Raw genomic sequence first — 21,447 nt, 5'->3', positions numbered from 1 at the left:
TGAAATGAAAAAAAAAAAAAAAAGAGTGGTTTGCAGTGAAACTTTGGCAAATGCAAAGAAATGAATGGAGTCTGTTAGGAGGGTAGTGAGGGGGACTCTGTGTAAATAGAACTGTTTTTTAGTTCAGAGGATGTCCTGTGGGGCAGTATCCCTGTAGTCACCTGAGAATGGGGGGCACAAGTCAATTCTGGATTAAAATCAGAAAGGTGTTGGATATTTACATGTGGATTCATCCTCAGGGTAAATGCTTCTTAGTATGCATGTAATGTAAAGTTAGCAAAACGAATATATATATATATATATATATATATATATATATATCCTTAAAACTAAAAAGGAAAAAACAAATCTGAAATGTTTTTGCCAAGTACAGGGTGTGTATTGGAAATAAGTTGTATCACAACCTTTTTTTTTAAGTAATGTGAAATAACTGTGAAATGTCATCAGCATTTATTATTTAAGTGTGATGACTGAATTGCTTTGTTTTTATCATGAAGGCTTTCACAGCTTTATTAACATCCTCCCCATACCCCCCCCCCCATCACCAAACTCCCTGCAATGAGTTCCCTTTTCTAGGTAATGTTTTAAGTTCCTTCATTTGTAATTCTCCTACTGTATAGAATTTTAATTCCCACCTGTAGCAGTTCCCTTCTGTACTCAGGAAGTGGATTCTGCAGAATGCCATATGCTTTCCAAAAATGCTGATGTTTCCAACAAAGGCTGAATCACTGTAATGCCACGACCTTTAAAAAGAAGTCGAATAAGCAGTAATTAAACCAGTTGTTCTGGGGCATATTGATGCAAGTTCCTGGTTTTAATACTCTCACTATTTTTTTCAGCTGTTGAATTTTTTTTTTAATTTTTTTTTAAACATTTATTCATTTGAGAGAGACAGAGTGTGAGCAGGGAAGGGGCAGAGACAGAGGGAGGCACAGAATCTGAAGCAGGTTCCAGGCTCCAAGCGGTCAGCGAAGAGCCCAAAGCAGGGCTCCAACCCACAAACCGCAAGATCATGACCTGGGCCAAAGTCGGACACTTAACCGACTGAGCCACCCGGGCGCCCCGGTTTCTTACTCCGTTGGGCAATTTCGTGTAGAGGCAAGAGGACTGAGCAGAGTGCGCACTGTCGTCTGGGCTTGGCTACTGATTTACTCGGTGGGTCTTGAATAGGCCCATGAAGTAACAGTAGGACCTACAGTTTACTTATCTGTAAAACAGGAAGCCTGGACTCAAACATCTTGTGTGGTCCTCTTAGATCTAAGACTGAATACTATTTCTTACTAACCACCTGATAAAAATGCGAACCCCAGCACATCTAAAACAACACAGAATGAGCACTTAAGGCTGTACCCTCATTTATATCAGCTTTCAAAAAAGGAAACATGAACAGGAATAGCAAGAAAAGAATGGGCCTGGAGGAATTATGAAATTTCAGTTTTCTACTACTAGGGAGCGTGGAGGTCCGGCCGGCTGAAATCCTCAAGAACGGTCCAATTCTCCTCTGCCCCCGGGGCTTCCGTGGTTCCCTGATTGATCAGCAGCTTAGTTATATTCCCTCCCATTTCTACGGTCAGAACACCTCGGTAATATGTTATAACACTGAAGGCACAAAGAGCTTAATCTCTTTACTTCAGCAGTTACCCCTTTGAGACACTTTTGTGCATTTTCCCAAAAAAGACAAGTACGAGAGTGGTCTCAGCAGCAGCAAATAAATAAAAACTGGAAGTAAAATTGGAGACAAAAATTGGAACAACCCAGAAGTCCATGGGCAGGAGAACATTAGGATATAGTCATACGATGAAATATTATTATACAACAGTGAATAATATATATGTCCATTGATGTAGATGAGCAACAGCAGAACACATACAAGATGATGCTATGTATGCAGGTGTTCATTCTATTTATACAATAAGTGGGTGCAGAGCTGATGCTTAGCCAGGAGGCAGCAGCACAGCCCTACCAATGTAATATTAATAACATTTTCGTTACTAACCTAAGTAGGCAGATAGAACGGTAAACATTGTATCATTCTTTAGATTTTTGGTAGGTTTTAACTATTTCCTAATGAAGTTAAAATAATTGAAATAACTTTTTGTCTTCTTTTAGGCTCTCCTGGGGCTTAATCTATGCTGGCTTCTTCTTCATTATTTCCATAATCATCACAGTTGTCATAACATCTACCCAAATTATAGTCATGACAGGCTTCATGGTCATATGTACACTCTTTTTCTTATACGGCTTGTCCTTGGTAAGTGCATACATTTATTACCACGTTCTCTGCTTTAGGTCATAGCTAGATGTAGTAAAAATGAAGTTCTCTGGAGGTCATTACAGTTCGTTATTTCCTTCGTGTCCGCTTTGTGTGCAGGTGTGTGCGTACTTGCTTGAGAAAGTCTCTAGGAGTTGTTGAGAAGTTGATCTAGTATGAAATACAATTGGACCTCTCTTTTGCATAAAGTCTGCATTAATGCAACAATGCCTCAAAAAGAAAAAAAAAACCTTGACTCTAAAAATATTTTGACTCTAAGACTTTTCTAGACGGTTCATGAGGATGCGCTTGAGGGGCGGACCTGTCTCTTCGTCCCAAACGTTCCCCATAACATGGTGGCTTGCACAGTATCTCCCTCTGACACTCCATCTTGCCCTCTCTTCCCATGTCACCCCTCTTCCTTCATAAAGCAAGAGCCTCTACACCACCACCCCCCTCCGCCTCCCAGGGTGTTTCCTGGAGAGGGTCCATAGGTGTTCTTTCTTAAGACATTAATGTGGTTTCTTTGGGTGTTTCCAAGTGTGCACGTGTATCCTTGTCCTCGGCACGCACAGCTTGCCCCCTGCCCTTTCTTCAGCATTCCTCAAATGCCTAGCAGTTGAGGAGAGCAAATAAGGATCCTCTTTACAAAGGGGTTGAGGGAAGGACTGAGCATTGTGATGCCTTGATATCTTCATCAGCGTCTCGCTGATAAATATTTATGTTATGATCTAGACACCTGTATTTATTGTGTAATGGCTGTTTAACGGCTAGACGTCTTCTCTCTCTTTCAGATAGCTTTAGTGTTCCTGATGAGTGTGTTGCTAAAGAAAACAGTCCTCACCAATTTGGTTATGTTTCTCCTCATTGTCTTCTGGGGGGGCGTGGGATTCGCCGCATATTACAGACAACTCCCTTCCTCTCTGGAGTGGATTTTGAGTATCTGCAGCCCATTTACCTTTACTGCTGGATTGAGTAAGGTAGGAGCCTAGTTAATTGCTTTATTATTGAACTCTCAAAAGAACTTGGAACTTCATAACTCTTCATGGTTGCAAGCACTCTTTCTCTTTTTTTAATGTTTACTTATTTTTGAGAGAGAGAGAGAAAGAGACAGAGTGTGAGCAAGGGAGGGGCAGAGAGAGCTGTCAGCACAGAGCCCGACGTGGGGTTCAAACCCACGAGCTGTGGGATCACAACCTGAGCCAAAGTCAGATGCTTAACCAACGGAGCCAACCAGGCGCCCCTAAGTGCTCTTTCAAATTAGGAGCATTTATGCTAAACAATTCTAGCCTAAGACTAGATTTGAGAATGTTACTATTCCAGTGTAGAAAAATCATCATCACATAAGGAAGTTTGAATACGAACATCTTGAATAAGACAGAGTTTCCCCTCTCAGATGTATTTTCATTCGGAAGCATTTTCTTCTTGTTTCTCATATGCAGCTATTCACCTTTCTTTTTTTCATTATTTATTTAAATTCAAGTGAGTTCACACACAGTGTAGTATTAGTTTCAGGAGTAGAACCCAGAGATTCATCACTTACGTATGACACCCTGTGCTCATCCCAGCAAGTGTCCTCCTTAACGCCCATCCCCCATTGAGCGCACCCCGCCCTTCCACTTCCCCTCGGGCACCCTTCAGTTTGCTCTGGGTATTTAAGAGTCTCTTACCGTTGGCCTCCCTCTCTGTTTTTATCTTACTTTTCCTTCCTTTTCCCTATGCGCGTCTGTCGCGTTCCTTAAATTCCACATACGAATGAAATCATACGATATTCGTTTTTACTTTATATAATGAAGGCATTCTCTATTAAAAATTGTGTAAACCGCTTTTGGAAACCTCAAATCTGCAAAGCTGTCAAGACTATAAATACAGAGCGTAATAAATAGGTACTAAGTGTATCAAAACGCTCATGAGCTAGATCAAGAAATAGAAGGATGCCACAACTCCACTCTCTGCTCCTGAAGGTAAAAGTTTTGTGATCTTCACTTCCTCATCCCCACCTAATGTGTGTTCCTAAGCCTAATTTTTTAGTGTTGCCTGGAAATCTTTTCCAGTTTTTGACTACTATTAACGCTGCAAAAAATCCTTATGCATCTACCCTAGTGAATATGGGCATTCAGTTCTGTTCGGTATAGACCTCGGAGTTGGATAGTAGGATCTAGGATACATATATCTTAATCTTCACAGCTACTACCAAGTATTTTTCCAAAGTGGTTGAAACAATTTACTTTTGCCCCAGATGTTTCGAGTTACAGTCGTCCCGAATCTTTACCAGCATTTGGTATTATTAGTTTGCCAAATTTTAGCCATTCTGGTGGATCTGCAATAAAAATCCTTGGGGTATTAATTTGCATTTTCCTGATGTTTGATGAAATTTCATTCTTTTTCGTATGCTTAGTGGCATTTTGGATTTTCTCTTTTATAAAGTGCCTATCCAGGTTTCCCCCACTTTTTTTTTAAACTGACTTTTAGTCTTTTCCTTATTGCTTTGTAGGAATTTCTTATCTACGTGAGCTATGAGACATTTGTTGCTGACATTTTTACTTGCTCAATGGTGCTTTTAATGAGCGTTTTCTTTTCTGTAGAGTGCTTTTGTATCTTTAAGAAATCATTGCATTCCCCCAAGGTCATAAAGATATTCTCCCAGGGGTGCCCGGGTGGCTCAGTCAGTTAAGCCTCCGGACTCTTGATTTTGGCTCAGGTCGTGATCTCTTGGTTCACGGGATCGAGCCCTGCATCCGGCTCTGAGCTGACAGCGCGGAGCCTACTTGGGATTCTCTCTGTCGCCTCTCGCTGCTCCTACCCAGCTCACTGGTGTACATATGTGCATGTGCTTTGTCTCCCCAAATAAATAAATAAGCTTAAAAAAAATTTTTTTTTAAAGTTTGTCTCCCATGTTCTTTTCTGGAAGCTCAATTGATTCTACTTTTACATTTGGATATAAAATCCATTTCAAAATAACTTTTGGATATCTATATGTAGAAGCAATATTAATTTTTCTACATGAATATCCAATTTCTTCCACTTAATTTGTTGAAAAGACCATCCTTTCCCTGAACAGACTGCTATATTTCCTTTGTCAGAGCTCAACCAATCCTGTATTAACCCATCTGTGTACTCTTGAACTATTGCTACATTATCTTAAAATTGTTTTTGCTTTATGTGTCTTGATATATGGTGGTAACAGTTTGACCACTTGATTTTCTTCTCCAAAGAGAGACTTCTCTATTCTAGGTTCTTTGAATGGTGTAAATTTTAGAATTAACTTATTGAGTGATACACACGCATATGTATGTGTGTACAAAGCTGTTCACGTTGGGATGCAGTTTGATTTTTTCAATCAGTTTCAGGGAAATTGACACTTTTCTTTTGATCATGAATAATATGTCTTCACATTCATTTGCTCTTTGTAATTTGTTTTAAGTATTGAGAGCCTTGCACATTTTTTTATTTATTCCAAATTTTAAATCCCTTCTTTAATACGTTTGATGCCATTATAAATAGCATCTGTGTTTAGATTCTTATTTTTAAATGTTTGTCATAAATGTAGAGAGATACAACTGATTTCTGTATATTGGCACTGTATCCAGTTTCCTTGCTATATTCTTTAAAACTAAGAGCGCCTGGGTGGCTCAGTTGGTTAAGCAGCCAACTCCTGATTTTGGCTCAGGTCACGATCTCATGGGTTCGTGAGGTCAAGTCTCACATTGGGCTCTGTGCTGACAGCACAAAGTCTGCTTGGGATTCTCTGTCTCCATCTCTCTGCCCCTCCCATGCTCTCTCTCTCTGTCTCTGTCTCTCTGTCTCTCTCAAAAATAAATAAATAAATAAATAAATAAATAAATAAACTTTAAAAGCTAGTATTTTTCTAGGTTTTATCTTGGGATTTGCTTATGCATAATCATGTTGTCTACAAATAATGATAGTTTATTTTTTTCCTTTTGCAGTTTTTAATGCTAGTTACTTATTTTTCTTGCCTTATCGAGGAGACTGGGACCTCCAGTACAATGTTGAATAGAAATGCAGGCAAAGGAAAAGCTTTCGACATTTCACAAAAAGATGATTTTTGGTATTGGTATGTGTACATCTATTTTGCCAGGTTTAGGAAGATCGCTTATCTTCTCAGTTTGTGAAGAGACTTTCTTTATTATATGTGGGTATTGAATTGTATCAAATGCTTTTTTCTGCACCTATCTTACCAACCAGTTCACTTTCTCCTTCAATCTGGTTTATGTTGAGTTGCTTAGAGTGATCTTCAAATGTCAACCCAGACTCGCATTTCCGGAATAAACTCAACTTTGTCGTGAAACGCTAACATTTTACACAAGTGGAGTTTATGTCGTCCAGTGTGAGGAACTGGGCTTGGGAGCTGGACTTCATGTGTTGAATTCAGCTTTGCCACTCCTATGTGATTTTGACTTTGCTCGGTTAAGCCACTCAGTTTCTCTGTGCTTCAGTTTCACCATATGTAAAATGCACATAAAAATAACACAGCCTAGGGGCACCTGCGTGGCTCAGCCAGTTGAGCGTCTGACTTTTGATTTCAGTTCAGGTCATGATCTCATGGTTTGTGAGTTGGAGTCCCGCGTTAGGCTCTGCGTTGACAACGTGCAGCCTGCTTGGGAATCTCTCTCCCCCTCTCTCTCAGCCCCTTCCTCTTTCCCTCTCTCTCAAAATAAGTAAATAAACATTAAAAAAAATAATAAGGCCTACCTTATGAGGTTATGATAAGGATTAAATGAGATATTATAAAAAGCCTTAGAACAACATCTAGAACATTATACCTATTGTCACATGGCAAAATTATAAACATATCTTTATTTGCAGTAATAACTAGAAAAAGTTCTCTTATCATTATCCAACTAAGATGCTTCAAATAATTTTTCATATTCTTTCAAAAACTTGTGTTCTTTTTGCTGCATAGAACAGATATTTTGCAACATTGCAATGACTTTATGAAAACAAGAAAATGTCCTATTCTCAGAACATTTTTTTTAAATCGGTATTTCCTTCCAGTATTCCTTTGTTGTCAGATAGAAATAGTTTCACCAATCACTTCATTATAAGGGCTTCTTGAAAAACCTGTTTAATAAAATGATAAATCTTGCTGCCACACTGGATTATTTTTGGGTTTAATTTAAATACTTATTAATTATTGTTTTTGCTTGAATCTTAGATTATCCACTTGGATAGTACTATGAATGGTGTAATTTTTCCTGACCCTTCAGGAGACTCCTATGTACTGATAGCAACTTTTTCTGTGTTGGCTTTTGATGCGCTTTTCTACCTGGCATTGGCATTATATTTTGACAAAACCTTACCCTGTAAGTAAAAATGGCTTTTCTTCGACCTCTGCATATGTTGATCACACTGTAGGTTTTTACTTAAGGTTATGTAAATGTACTTAAAGAAGTAAAGAATAACAGGGGCGCCTGGGTGGCTCAGTCGGTTAAGCATCCGACTTTGGCTCAGATCGTGATCTTGCGGTCCATGAGTTAGAGCCCTGCATCGGGATCTGTGCTGATGGCTCGGAGCCTGGAGCCTGCTTCGGGTTCTGTGTCTCCCTCTCTCTCTGCCCCTCCCCACTCACCCTCTGTCTCTCTCTCTCAAAAATAAATAAACATTAAAAATTAAAAAAAAAGAAGTAAAGAATAACAAATATTTCCTATAACAAACTGAATGAGTTCTTTATTCCTGCTTCATAGTTTTAGCAGTTTGAAGGAATTTTCATGGGAAAACAATTAGTCTTCTGCTTTTAATAATATACATTATGAATACTCAGTGATTAAATAATGGTACTTTTTTCAAGAATCCCTGAAAATGTTTTCAAAGAATGATATGTAAGACTTGTTTCAAAATGAGCTGCAATAAATTAATTCCCCACATGGTTTTGGCAAGTGTCGATCTATCGTATGGTGGAAGGTGTTTAGTAAGTAGTTCTTACAAGAATGTGGGGCAGATTGTGAAATGAATATCCAGAAAGGGCCCCGGGTCTGGAACAATCAGGTTCTCCCCTACTCCCTCTTCTTCTTGGAGGACCACTTCACAAGGTGACATGTCTATCCTTTAAGGAAGTAACAAAATAAAAATGAAAGAGGACGTTTTCAGCCTTATTCTGAAAATTTTTTAATCAGTTGTTCATATTTACAGAACAATATTACCCAGTTAAATTTTCTCTATCTTACCAAAAACCAAAAATTTCACAAGTGCAGACTTCCTGCCCACATGCTAGAATCAGAACACTTTTTTTTCTTGCACAATCTTATTTATTTATCTTACTTTTTATGTTCTTTCCACTTTGTATTTAACCCTGTCTTCTACGCTTCTATGCAATTATTTTATATATTCCTATCTTTCTGTCACTTCTGGTTTAATATCTGAAAGCCCTTAGCAACAAATACTACTTCTGTGTTTTACATTTGGAAAATGACAGTGTATTTATCCTGAACAAATATAATTTCTTTCTGTACTTTACATACACGTTCCATAGGGACTTCAGTACTACGTCCAGTCGTATTGTTGCGATCAAGGGATTTCTGAAGTCCACAAACATGTTTCCAGTTATTTTTATGTGCCATATTAAGGCCTTCCCCCCTAAGTGTTCGGTTTCATTCATTCTAAATATATTTTGGACCACATTTTATTCAAGCCTTTGTATATGTATATTTATTGAAAGTTCTATGGTACTGTTTGGCTTTTGTGATGATATGTTATTTCCTTTGAATTTTCATTGTTTACTTCATGACCAGTTTTCTTTTCAATAATAAGAAGTTATAATGAAAACAATTTCTCTATGATGCTTAAGTCTAAGACACTCTGCACTATTTTGAATAAGGCTTCTTTGCGCTTGGTTCTAATGTTAATGATCCAATATCGTATCGCCTCTTGATGAATTAGGTGGAAATGAGCGCCATTACTCTCCATTATTTTTCCTGAACTCGTCTTGTTTCCAACACCAAAGGACTAATAATAAGGTCACTGAGAAAGAAATAGATCCTGAGCATCCTTCTGATGATTGTTTCGAACCCGTAGCTCCAGAATTCCAAGGAAAAGAAGCCATCAGGTAATCACACTTATATGGGTGCAAGGCAAACTTGAACAAAATATTGAAGAAGAAATTTGTCTTTGTGAATGTCACTTTGAATTCTTCCACATGACCACCAACGGCTCTTGATTTCTCCTTGAAAGGAAAATTCTCTTTGCTTCGCTCCATATAATGTTACCACATCACCCGCCATCTTGTCTCCCTCCTTATTTCTAACTTTTGTCTCATGCCTCTCTTTCATGCTTCTTACTCTTTTCTTTCCCCAAATTCCTTCCTCTATAGTTTGTCTGGCTTATGTGATATAATGGAAGAAGTAAGAAACTTGGACTCAAAAACTTTTAGACTTCAATACCACGATTCCCTCTCATCTGATGTGTAATCTGAGAAAAAAAATGTGTAAGTTTCTCTGGATCTCCCGCCCTGTAATGAACAAGAGTAATATTTACTTTGTAGGATTGTTTGAAATTCATATAAGGAGTTCTGAAAATATCTCTGCCATCAGATCCTACCTCAAGCGATTCTAATTCAGGGAGTATGGGCTTACGCCCAAGAATTTGCAGATTTTAAGAAGCCCGATAGGTTTTTCTAATGTGCCCTAAAATTGAAGAACCAGAGGGTTCTAAATATAAACCACTTATTTAGCCGATATTCACATAGTGCCTACTAGGAACCAGACACGTACTTAATACTCAACCAAAGCTTGTAAGGTGGGCACTTCTATTTGGCCCATTTTATAAATGAGAAAGGTGAGGTTCTGAAAGGTGAAGTCTCTTGTCCAATGTCATGCATTCATAAATGGGGAGCCAGGATGGGAATCCAGAGTCTGTCTATTCTCTTAGTGTCTGGCTACTGCAGAGATGTCAGGAGGTGAAGGAAGAGGAATAAAGTGGCACTATAGCTAGGAAGTGATCTATTTCTGCCTAAGACAAAGAGCATAAGGTGAACTTACATACCTCAACTTCATCCTTCTAATTCAGACCCTATTTTCTGTTAAGCTTCCTGAGGGGCCACAGCCCCTACCGACCTCAGCTCTATGAAAACATCTATCTGAAAGAGAAAGGCCAAGTGAGGAATAATCCCCCAAAACTCAATGTCCTCAGTTCCTCTTCACTGGTTGAGAACACAAAAAATAAAACTCTATTACTGTTCAAATTATAATAACTTTCAGATGTAATCTTCCAAAAAAGTCTTGAGGTTAGTTATGTAGATCAAAAGATGTTTGTTTTTCTACTTCTGCAAAAGAGAGAAGAGTAAAATGTCCTCACCCGCCATCTTTGTTCCACTTACCTCCCAAACCTGACCCATCTATGCAGTGTTAACTCTGGAGGTCCCTGTCTCTTGGTCTGGATTCTTTACTAAAGTGGAGGAAGGAGCCACTAACAAATCAGGAAAGAAAAGTCATCTGATCCAAGACCTATAAAGCGTTTGACTCCATTGCAGGCCAACTCACCCCAGATCCACACCAAAGTAGCAAACCAGGCTTAGGTGCCCAACCTTGTAGCTCTTCAGTGACCAGGTTCTGTACATTTCAGTCACCAGTGAAGCAGGTTCTGGGGCTTCAAGACGGCCTAAGACGGTTTCTTAGGGAAACCCTTGCCTTCCCCACCACTAGACAAGTGTCAACACTATCACAATCAATCCCAATATGTTGTATGAATCTAGAAGGTACTACTGTAATGATTCCCTTTTTCCCAGGTGGTCTCCCCTTTATATGCCATTGGATACTTCCTCTTTCCCTAGCAGCCTGTAAGCTACACATATTTGAAAGTATAGAGGAATTCATGCAGAGCTCTAACCAGAATCAAGATCATGGCTATGTAAAAATATCTATATTTTATTCAAAACTGGCTCCCTCTCACCCATTACTGCCTCCTCCCAATTTTTCCTTCTCTGGGATCACTTGTATGCACAACTGTCCATTCCTATAACATTAGCCCATTCGTACAACATTCCCAGAGCGTAGACAGGATGTCTGCCCCAAATGGCTATCTTCATCTCTGAAATCCAAAAGCAACTGGCTACTCCTAAAGGGAAGTTTCTTTAGTAAAATAAAACATTAAGGGGCACCTGGGTGGCTCAGTTGGTTGAGCATCTGACTCATGATTTTGGTTCAGGTCATGATCCCAGAGTTGTGGAATCAAGCCCCATGCAGAGCCTGCTTAAGATTCTCTCTCTCCCTTCGCCCCTCTCCCCTGCTCATGGATGATCTCTCTCTCTCTCTCTCTCTCTCTCTCTCTCTCTCTCTCAAAAAAAAAAAAAAAAAAAAAACCCACACACACATTAAAACCCCACTTCAATGGGTGTCCCACTGTGGTCCGATTCAGCACCATTTTAAGCCTTTCTCTTTTATATTTCCTGACTCTTTGGTGTAACCCCACCCACTGCCAGTGTCCTGGTTGAATAATTGTCCTTACTTTAATTTTGATCCATGCTCAGAAAAGCGGTTGACCAAATTATTTCCCTTTGAATTAAAGATGCCACCGTACATGATCTTATGTAGTCATGACATCTCTAACTTGTCGGAGCCTGGTTCCTGCCTCTTCCTGCATTCGTTCCCTTTGGGATTCTAATGTTCATTCAAGTTTGGTCATTACCCATTTAGAGGGGTGTGTGTGTGCGTGTGTGATATTCGAATGAAACCTTTAGATGTGGTAGCCTAATGCTGGGAGGAAAGGATAGGGTTAGCATTAGGTTGGTGTAAAAACCATGAGAATCAATGAGATCACCCATCAAGAGAGTCAAGAATGGGAAGACCATCATGTACCTGGAGAACACTGTGGAACACCAAGATAATGTGTCTGGCAAAAGAAGAGGACCTTACAAGGAAACCGAGATGAAACATTTAGGAAAATAGGAAGAAAGCCAGTAAATCCAATGTTACCTTGAACGTAGACACTTTCAACCAGCACACCGACACCAATAGCGACCCATAATCCAATAAGTAAGGAAAGAGAAGTCTTTGTTGCATTTAATAATTAGGGGCCACTAATGATTTCAGTATGAGGAAGTTCACTAGAATAGTGGGTTCAGAGTGATCGAGGAGGAAGTGAGAAAATGGACATGGAAAGAATTTGCTCCTATTTTAAAAAAAATTTTAAAACATTTTTTCATGTTTATTTTTAGGGGGGGGGGCGGGTCCAGAGAGAGAGAGGGAAACAACAGAATCCACAGCAGGCTCCAGGCTCTGAGCGGTCAGCACAGAGCCCACTGCGGGGCTCGAAGGGGCTCAAACTCATGAACCAGGAGATCATGACCTGAGCCGAAGTCAGGCACTTAACCAACTGAGCCACCCAGGTGCCCGGAAAATATTGTTTTTAATAAGATGAGGAGAGGAGCGCCTGGGTGGCTCAGTCGGTTAAGCGTCCGACTTCGGCTCAGGTCACAATCTCACAGTTCGTGGGTTCGAGCCCCATGTCAGGCTCTGTGCTGACAGCTCAGAGCCTGGAGCCTGCTTCTGATTCTGTGTTTCCCTTCTCTGTTCCCCCCTGCTCGCACTCTGTCTCTCTTTCTCAAAAATAAATAAAGATTTAAAAAAAAAATTTTTTTTAAAGAGGAGAGAAATCTGTATCCAAAGCAGAGTACAGGCCAAAAAGAAGCTATCAGAGAGGAAACTATAGAAAATGCAGGTGACAGAGGGTCTGATTAATGAACAAGGTTGAAAGGGGTGGGAGGGGATGGGAGGGCATGGGAGAGGGTGAGAGGGGAGAGTTAAAGAGTGCAGATTAACGAGCTGATTGTGTACAGAGTAGAAAACATCCAAAGACAGAAGGTGAGAACCATTCTAAAGTGTTCTGCTTCTCTAAGCAAAACATTAATAATTTAACTGTAACTTTCTAAAGCGACTTTTATTTTCTCTCTTGGGGAAAATGCTTACTCAAAAGCAAGTCTCTGTCTTTCTGAGCAGACTGGTTATAGCATCCCTTATTTCACATAAGGGGGTTGGTGTATCTGTCACCGTGACTGGGGTTGTTCCTGACCTCTGCTACTTCCGCTTCTGTGTTGGCTGAGTAAACACCACTTCTGTCATTGCAGAATCAAAAACGTCAAAAAAGAATATACAGGAAAGTCTGGAAAAACGGAAGCACTGAAAGGTAAAGAGAAACGTTTCATTGTTTCATTGACTTCTTTATTGCAAAAAATGGGGAGAATTCCACGTGAAAAATTAGCGCATGCACACGAGCAAAACAGAAAAAGAAAACAATACAAACAAGCTAACTCCCACCGTTTGGAGATTAACTGTGATTGAGAACTGGCTATAAAATCCTTCTAGGTGTTTCATGGATTCAATAATTTACAGGAATAGGGTCATGCAATGAAAGGTATGATTTCACTTTGTTTTTAAAGACGGCTTGCTAAAAACAATATTGTATTTTATTTGCACTGTGAGGAAAGACCATCTAGACTTAAAATTGATATATATTTTTTTATACTAGCCAGGGAATTTATATAGTTTCTAAGTACTGGTGAGATTAACTAAAACAAGGTGAGTACAAACTGGGGATTGCTGGAGGGGAGGTGGGCGGGGGGATGAGTTAAACGCGTGATGGCCATTAAGGAGGGCACTTTTGGGGAGGAACAATGGGTGTCATATGTAAGCGATGAATCACTGGGATCTACTCCTGAAAGCAAGACTACACTTTATGTTAATTAACTTGAGTTTAAATAAATAAATAAATAAATATTAAAAATAAATACAACAAGGTGAGTAACCCCATTGACCATGAATGAAATTTCACAAGTGACCATCTCCACGGCAAACACAGAAGTTTGAATGAACCAATGTATCTGATACTAAATTCCGACAAATAGTTTTCTGTAACAAATACTTAAGTAAGATCCAAGTCAGTGGCCTCATTTTATAGAGGACAGCCTGTGTTTGTTAGTAATGATTTTTAGGAAGAATGTGACTGATTTTTACAAGAGACGGGAAACCTGAGAAGTTACAAAACGAAGAGCCAGAGACCTTCCCTAAGGTTCATGGTTCTCTGTCCAGTGCTTTAGTATTGAGTTTACTTTTTAGTCCATAGTGTGCCTTAACTCAGTCTCACTTATCCCTCTGAGGTCATTTCTCACTTTGAGAATTTTCTGTACCCGTGTCAGCAAATTTGTTCTCCGCCCCACCGCCTACCCCCAGGTTTTTCCCATCCAAAACCATCTCGATCTCTGGTTTCTTTCTTGAATTTTCGCCAAGGATACATTGAAGTCTTTTTTAAATTTGTCATTTCAGTTTTCCAGCGTGCATTATGAACCACTTTTGTACTCGTCAATAACCATGAACGACTTTTTACAACACCTTCAAAAAAAATTACAAAATTAGAAGTGATGAAAATCACTGCGTAGAGACACTATATGAAATCAACAGTTCCAGGGGCTCTTGGGGAAGTGATGGGGAGTTGCACGCTCTCGACCTTCTCCCCTCGCAGTTACTTCCTGTAGCAACTTTGGAACACCTTTGGGAACACGCTTTGAAGTCCTTACCTGCAGCCCGGCTGTCAGTGGCTAAATGGGATTCCCATGTGTGGACACCTCAATTGACTGACGCTAGTGAATGAAATTTGGCTTCTTTCCAATTTTGTCCTTATCATAAAAAAAAAAAAACAAACAAAACACTAGGGGGTGACTGAGTGGCTCAGCAGGGGCTCAGGTCCTGATCTCAGTTGCATGAGCCTCACATTGAACTCTATGCTGTCAGCGCAGAGTGGCTTTGGATCCTCTGTCTCCCTTTCTCTTTGCCCCTGACCCACTCGCTTTCTCTTTCTCTGTCTCAAAAACAAATAAATTAACATTAAAAAACCCCCACCATAATGAGCCTTCTTATTTCATCGTTGTGAATATAATTGTGGATACAAATTTCTAAAAGCAGATAACTCAAAGGGACTATATTTTTAAGATTTTTATGCATATTTCAAATCATTTCCCTCCAAGGTTATAAAAATGTATACACTTGTGGGAAGAAGCAATAATTAAAAGCAACAGCAGTAATAATAGGAACACTTAAAGTTTATTGACTTCCATGGAAACAATGATAAGTGAGTTACACTGACTTTTTCACTGAATCCTGTCAGATAAATAGTATCTCTCGCATTTTGCAGATGAGGAACTGAGGCTTGTATTTCTTTTTTTCCAGTTAATATGGGTCAGTTCCAGGATAGAGATCATCAGTTTTCTCTTACTTTTGAAAACGTCATTTTTTCCATTTAAAAACAGTAAATGTAAAACTTGTTAATGTGCTTGTTTAGTTCTCCCAATATTATTTATTAATTAATTCATCTTTTTGATGAATTTAAAAGCCTGTTTCATTAATCTTTATTTTTTCTGTTTACTTTGGTCCATCTTAGGCTTCTTTTACATTCCATAGTCAGTGTGTCCTAAAGCAGTAACATATTATTTTAATTATTTATCCCACTGGTGTTACTATATTACTAACATATTACTTTAATTATTATAGTTCTCCAATACTAACATATTATTTTAATCATTAATAATTTTAATATCATGTGGCCAAGACTAATTTCTTACCATTCTTTCATTTTTCTTAATTATGGAGCTTATTTTTCCAATGATTTTTAGAATCTTTGAAGCGAATTATAAGTGAGTGTTTTAATGGATTGGATTACAGTAGGAAGAATTTTCCCTTTACGTGTCAGTATTATTCCTAGTACATTTAATGGTTGAGTAAAGTGAACCTCATAGTGTTTAGTTCATCCAAGGTCATCCAGATAGAAAATGAACGAACTGGAATTCATCCCAGTTGTTAATTAATTTCAATAATGTCTGAAAGTAGGTCACAAATTTAACTGAAGGAACCTGATCTTTTAGACTTAATGTTTTACAAAATTCTTAAGAATTTCATCCAACGACTTTCCAAAACAGAATGTAGTTTTCACTTGGTGGTAGAGAAAACAAACAAAAAATAATAATGGAAAGGATTCTTAGGTGAATGACTTTCTTCTACTGACCTGTAAGTGTAAAAGGTTTGTAATAAAAGAATAGAAAATTTATAACAGGGGAAAATATAATTTTTGGTTGATATATTTTAAAAGGTAATTAATGTCATGAGAAATGTTTATCATTTAATATTTGAAATGTAGGCTAGAAAAGAATACAGAATATGATCAAAATCTGTATATATATTTACATGTTCACATATGCACATGCATATACAATGGAAGTAATTGTGTTCCAATGTTAATATTTGAAATTGTAATTAATTTGGTCTTCTTAGGTGGTTGTATGTATTTCCAAATACTGTACAGGAAGCATGTTATTTTAGCAGCCAGGAGAATATTGGATAAACTATTGAAAGACTTGAGAATATCCAACTAAAATTAATTTTTTGTTCTATGTTTAGAACCAAGCCCTTTCTAACGCCCTCTTATTTATAATGTTAATATTCTATTCTAAAAACAGACTTACTCCTTGACATATATGAAGGGCAAATCACAGCAATTCTGGGTCATAATGGAGCTGGCAAATCTTCATTACTAAACATCCTTAATGGATCGTCTGTTCCAACAGAAGGTGAGCAAAAAGAAATTTCTCAAAGGCAAGATGTGCAGTGATAGAATGAGGTCATATGTTGCCTTTCTTATTTTAAGGTTAAATCTGACTGTGTAAGAGCAAATAATGTTTGTTTATCTAACATTGCTTGCCAGACTCCATGATTTTGAATATATCTCATGTTTCCCAGGTTTTCATGAAAAACATTATCCTTATTCCATTGCTATGTGATATTCCAGGGAAAATATAGACCACCCTGAACATATATTTATGTTAAGGTTAATCCAGAGTTGTTGATAACTTACAAAGTCATTATTTTAGATATTTGTGGACATAATGCCAATGTTTTCCTGTAGAAGATCTTAAGCATTAATAAACACTCTCTCTTCCCAATGTTAAATTATTTTTAACTTCTGTGTTTAGGATCAGTTACCATCTATAATAGAAATCCCTCTGAGACACAAGACTTGGAGGAAATCAGAAAGATGACTGGCGTGTGTCCTCAATTCAATGTTCAATTTGACATACTCACGGTGAAGGAAAACCTCAGGCTGTTTGCTAAAATAAAAGGGATTCGGCCACAGGACGTAGAACGAGAGGTAAAGGAGCATGCCTTGGATTAACGGGGTAAATAAATTTGCCAAGCTAAATCGTGACCACAGAATTCCCCTCAGGGATTTACTTACCCTGTCAGGAACAAAATTTAGGCAAAGAAGTCCTAGTAAAAAATACAGATCTACTGCTGTCGTGGATGGTTAAAATCGTATAGTCTGCATCATCTTGGATTTTAAGTGTTGTGTGTTTTCTTGCGTAGGTACAAAGGATTTTATTAGAATTGGACATACAAAACATTCAGGACAACCTCGCTGAACATTTAAGCGAAGGACAGAAAAGAAAGCTGACCTTTGGGATTGCCATTTTAGGAGATCCTCAAGTAAGTGTGGCGATGCGTGCCGTGGAATGTGGACTGAATATTAGTAAAAAGTCAGGGTCTCCTTTGACCCCTAAAAGTAGCAGAGGTGTCATTGTAATGTGTCAAGAGAGACTCCGCTGGTAAACTACGATTGCAAGCATTCTGGAACATAAACGCTGGGTAGTTATTATTATTTGCTGTTTACTGTTCTCCATGCTACCATGTGGAAATAGTTACCGCGGGAGAGAGAGATTTTATACGTTGTCATCCTCTGTAGATTTTGCTCTTAGATGAGCCAACTGCTGGGTTGGATCCCTTTTCAAGGCATCGAATGTGGAGCTTCCTCAAGGAGCACAAAGCAGGCCGTGTGATCCTCTTGAGTACCAATCTCATGGATGAGGCTGACATCCTGGCTGGTAATTGTTGGTGTTATCTCAGTATTACGATAAAGAATTGGGGAAATGTGTATCTCTAGGGCAAGCGTTGTGCTCCCGTGACCTCGGCGAACCTTCCATGTCATGGCCGTCTGGGGAGTCTAATACCCTATAGAACTCCACACCGACTGGATTGTGACCGCTCATGAAAAAAACCGTGATTGTTTTAGCTTTCAATGAGTCCAAACGTTGAAATCAATATACGTGGGGTTGAAACATATCCACTTATTGTTTGGCCTCCAGAATAGAAAATGGGCCAATGTAATTTCTGGGAATTTTTTTTTCAAGAATTATTGGAGGGCACAGACATAGACTAGAATTCAGAATCTCATTTTAAATGCATCAATTTTAATGGGTATTTCAAAATTTTAAAGGCGTATTCAATATATTCATTTCCTGTGGAACACTTTTCCTTTGGAAATCTGAGCTTTGGTTCCTCGCCTGTATTTTCTAGTGAGGGAAGAAATGACTCCCAACATCCTTTCTTTCTTGCTTCTTTTTAATCAGATAGAAAAGTGATCATGTCCAATGGGAGACTGAAGTGTGCAGGATCTTCTGTCTTTTTGAAGAGAAAATGGGGTCTTGGATATCACTTAAGGTAAAGACTTTGGGGGTAGATTGGATGTACGCATATCTATGTTTTCAATGCTGGTATATCAAAAAGGCAGACCATTATGAGGGCCAACTGTCCTTGTGCTCCGTATTTGCCAAACTAGTGACTAGTGCTCCCCGAATGCTTTTCTTGTCTCCTTGTATCTCCAGTAATGCTAATGATATGCAAAATTGCAAGATTAGAAGCCCAGGCTGACAGCTCCCAGGAGGGCTGGGCCACTTTCCAGGTACCTGCTCTGTGCATCCTAAAGGCATCCTCAGCCTCTGTCTTCTTCCCACCCTCCACTTCCCCCCGGCTGATTCATACAATCCTGGAACATATTTTCATTCTTTCATTGGGCACAAAATGAAATAGTTTCAGAAGCTAGTATCAAACGTGGGAATAAATCTGGTGGCAGAGAGGAAGAGTACCGTGTCTAACCAGAAAGTGTGTCTAGGTAAAAAGAATTAAAAAAAAAAAAAAAAAAAAAAAAACCCCAAACCTAAAAACCTTATGCCCAAACAAAACACACACATAGGCCAAACCTCTCTGTTAGTCACTAATTCCCGATACCTGCACAGTCTGGTGTAGTAATTATTTTCCCTAAGCAATTCCTTCTGCCTAATGTTCTCACCTGTCTCTGCTTATCTTCCTACTGGAAGTATAGTTTCAATTACAGCATGTATTTGTTTGTCTATCTGTAGTTGTTCTGAATTTATACGCCTTCTCTGTATAGGTCATAAGACTTGTCAAACTGATGGTATTGTTGTTATTATTACTTTTGTTGTGGTTATTATTATTTTACTCATTTCGTTTGTCCCCTAAAGCCAAGTAAAGCGGTACTCAAAGGCTAGGTATTCAATAAAAGCTCTTCTTTTGTGACAGCAGTAGAGAAAACACAAATCAATGATCTTTTCTTTTAAATATTAGTTTGTACAGAAATGAAATATGTGATCCAGAAAAAATAACATCCTTCATTAATCATTACATCCCTGATGCTAAATTAAAAACAGAAAACAAAGAAAAGCTTGTGTATACCTTGCCTGTGGAAAGGACAAATAAATTTCCAGGTAACTTTAGTACGATTATAGTGGAATGAAATTTGGGAACAATCTTTACCCCATTCTTACAGTTTTCATTATTTAAGTGGATTTGGATTTGGTTTCTCTGAAAAGCAGAACTCGAGATGAAGACTTTAGTGCAATATGTTTGGTAATTGATGTCTAGAAACACCAGCAGGAAATGGGACGTGAGAGAGGGAATGGAAGGAAGCTAGGGAAGTTTGCATTATTGAGTAGGTGTTTGCAATAAGAATGTGAGATATAATATCACTGGCATAAATAAATGAATCAACGAGCAAGGGGCTCGGAGTTATGTCACCAGAGGGGTGACAAAGCTGGGGTGTTTATTCACCGCTCCCTATCCTTCATCAGTGAAGGGTTGCTTCCAGGAGCATTACGTTTCTGACCCATATGGCTTGTGCTCAACATGAACTGAACATACTTCAGAGCCCAGAAAAAAATGCCATCAGACAGGTGTTAATAAGGAGATTTACTGCATCTAAGTGAGTACAGAAGAGATAGGGGTGGGGCATCGGGGTGTCTGCTATAGATTCCCTTTTGTATTTTAATTTAATTGTGCATAGATTTACTTTGCAGGAAGAAAAAAACCCTGTAGTTTATTTGTTCCACAAAAGTGTTCCCCCTGGGTTCTGTGTGTTGGGTAGCAGTCCCAACCTAGGATTTGTTCCATAAGTAATTCTAATAATCGCTAACTCTTTCTGCAATGTTTACGGCGGGTCAGGCACTATTCTACTAGTTTTGGACATATCGACTATTGAGTTCTCACAACTATTCTATGAGGTGGGTGCTAGAGTTTTCCCTGTCTTAACAATGAGGAGATATATCTCAGTCTTTTTTTTTTTTTTTTTCTTTTCAACGTTTTTGTTTATTTTTTTGGGACAGAGAGAGACAGAGCATGAACGGGGGAGGGGCAGAGAGAGAGGGAGACACAGAATCGGAAACAGGCTCCAGGCTCCGAGCCATCAGCCCAGAGCCTGACGCGGGGCTCGAACTCACGGACCGCGAGATCGTGACCTGGCTGAAGTCGGACGCTTAACCGACTGCGCCACCCAGGCGCCCCTCAGTCTTTTTTTTATTTAAGCAGCTTCCCTTTTGTTTAAACATTTAGCTTATTAAAGGTTTAACTCTCTGCAGGGCTGATTTAAACAGACTCATTTGGGTGACTGGATCTTATTAAGCAAATACTCAGGAATTCAGATTTAGTCTCACCCCCCAGATAAGGCAGCTCTCTGTGTCCTTGTAGGAGCTGGAAGATGATGTTCTCACGTCCCCAGGCTGTACTATGTTATTCTGTTCTGGGACTAACGTCCAGTGAGATACAACTAACCTACCTTCTGTTTTGGTTGGGGAAGGAGAAGAGTGAGTTATGTGCTGATGCCACCATGAGAACGTGTCACACCAGAGTCCCCAGCCTCTGCAAGTCCAATGGCTCACTTATTTCCTGTACAAAATATGGAAGAGATAAATAATATATATTTATTGGGAACTACTAAAGAAAAGACACTTCTCGAGGCACTAATGATGCAGAATTAAATAAGACATAGGAGTCCCTACCCTCACAGAGCCTACATTCCATTGGATGGGAGGAAGTGGACACACACAATAAGCCAAGCTATGTTACAATTTTATA

The 21,447-nt window shown here is 38.9% G+C and overlaps 1 protein-coding gene across 2 annotated transcripts in view; it reads left to right on the top strand.

Annotated features, from left to right (window-relative positions):
- The window catches only part of ABCA6 (ATP binding cassette subfamily A member 6), a 58,825-nt gene that overhangs the window by 8,034 nt on the left and 29,344 nt on the right, over window positions 1–21,447 (top strand). For both annotated transcript variants that reach the window (XM_049636415.1, XM_049636414.1), the window contains 11 exons: window positions 2,110–2,251; window positions 3,046–3,231; window positions 7,428–7,575; window positions 9,149–9,314; window positions 13,329–13,387; window positions 16,707–16,817; window positions 17,220–17,395; window positions 17,611–17,730; window positions 17,987–18,125; window positions 18,651–18,741; window positions 19,666–19,805. In XM_049636415.1, the coding sequence (XP_049492372.1) occupies window positions 2,110–2,251; window positions 3,046–3,231; window positions 7,428–7,575; window positions 9,149–9,314; window positions 13,329–13,387; window positions 16,707–16,817; window positions 17,220–17,395; window positions 17,611–17,730; window positions 17,987–18,125; window positions 18,651–18,741; window positions 19,666–19,805 (1,478 nt within the window). The remainder of the gene's footprint in view (window positions 1–2,109; window positions 2,252–3,045; window positions 3,232–7,427; window positions 7,576–9,148; window positions 9,315–13,328; window positions 13,388–16,706; window positions 16,818–17,219; window positions 17,396–17,610; window positions 17,731–17,986; window positions 18,126–18,650; window positions 18,742–19,665; window positions 19,806–21,447) is intronic.

This window comes from Panthera uncia, chromosome E1 (genome assembly GCF_023721935.1).
Source record: "Panthera uncia isolate 11264 chromosome E1, Puncia_PCG_1.0, whole genome shotgun sequence".
NCBI lineage: Eukaryota > Metazoa > Chordata > Mammalia > Carnivora > Felidae > Panthera > Panthera uncia.
This window is presented reverse-complemented; position numbering and strand designations above follow the sequence as displayed.